The sequence below is a fragment of the Perkinsus marinus genome (genome assembly GCF_000006405.1).
Source record: "Perkinsus marinus ATCC 50983 genomic scaffold scf_1104296952666, whole genome shotgun sequence".
NCBI classification, from domain to species: Eukaryota; Perkinsozoa; order Perkinsida; family Perkinsidae; genus Perkinsus; species Perkinsus marinus.
The window spans coordinates 111-1,368 of NW_003208831.1; the positions used below are offsets into that span (position 1 = coordinate 111).

At 44.1% G+C, this 1,258-nt stretch overlaps 1 protein-coding gene across 1 annotated transcript; it reads right to left on the reverse strand.

Annotated features, from left to right (window-relative positions):
• Positions 1–300: 300 nt before the first annotated feature.
• Positions 301–1,149, reverse strand: Pmar_PMAR010658 (hypothetical protein; the record flags this gene model as incomplete). The annotated part of the gene is made up of 6 exons (XM_002776942.1): positions 301–346; positions 395–552; positions 597–705; positions 758–851; positions 903–1,023; positions 1,084–1,149. The coding sequence occupies 6 exons, from the start codon at positions 1,147–1,149 to the stop codon at positions 301–303; spliced, it is 594 nt and encodes a 197-aa protein (XP_002776988.1).
• Positions 1,150–1,258: the final 109 nt, after the last annotated feature.

Sequence of the window (1,258 nt, forward strand, 5' to 3'; positions counted from 1 at the left end):
ACGTTGATGATGAGGGAATAATACAGGATTAAGACTTCCCCTAGTAGGAGCCAGAAAGAAGGAGGAGGAGAAGAAGAAGAAAGGATGTGGTTAAAAACTACTGTGTTGTCAAGTATAATCTTCGGCTCTATTATCCCCAACGCAAAGCTATCATCGGAACCACACGGAAAAGTAAGGTAAGTGATGGTTCAAATTACAACAAAAGTGTAACTGCCGAATGGTTATTCAAAAGTCGAGAACACTGCTGTTGCTCTACCCGAATGTAAGGAGTAGAATTCCACCATAGGAAGTCAGCTAAGGCTATTCTGATCTGTTGTCTTTATTGGACATGAAACGCTTGACGAACCTGAAGATATGATTATAGTATGTGCGGTCACTGGGTATGGATGGCTACTGTGGATAGTTGAGGAATATCACAATGGATGGTACTATAACAGCGGCTATGATGAAGTTCTTAGCAAGGGCTTGCATCCAATTGCCACGAACTCCATGACGCTGTATCTTATTCGATCTAGATATGCTACCAACGATCTCAGGGTGGTAGTATCGTGCCTGATGAAGGGATCATAATAGGCGGATAATAGAACGAATCCTACATGTACAGCAATTCCATGCAGTACAACAGCTGACCTTGCAGCGGCCTTCACCACTTGTTTGGTCGCTAGGTCACGCCATTTCGCATGGACTTCATCATCTATCTGGTACCTATAGACTTCACCATTATGCATCAAGAATAGGGCTCATTCTTAGACATTACGTTCTAGGCACCTCTCGTCCTCTACCACCAGCAATCACAGAATAGATATCACTACACGACATCTCCATGGATTCTGCTATCCACTCAGCTATACCTATAATGACAACAGCCTTCGAAAGCAGTACAGCATGCCCACGAGTAATACCTTTGCTGTAGATCTTCTTCACTAGCTGTATGCCATACCCACCGTTTAGGACTAGCTTATCCAACTCAGTGTTATATGCATCCAGAACAAGTTGCGTATCAAGGTTAACAGCCGAGGAGATCTAGCAGCAGTAAGCACGACAAAGTATAGTCAGTCTACCCATTACCGTATATTACATCACGCTCCCAGAAGTCATACAAATTGGTGCTAGGATCATCATGATACTGTACGCTGATCCTGCGGCCATGATTATCAGCTCCGAAGCCAGTATGAAGAGGTTGATGCAAATCCTGCACTAGCCCTGTGATGATGAATCAGTTGTCTAAAGCGGTCACTCCTACCACCCGAACACTACC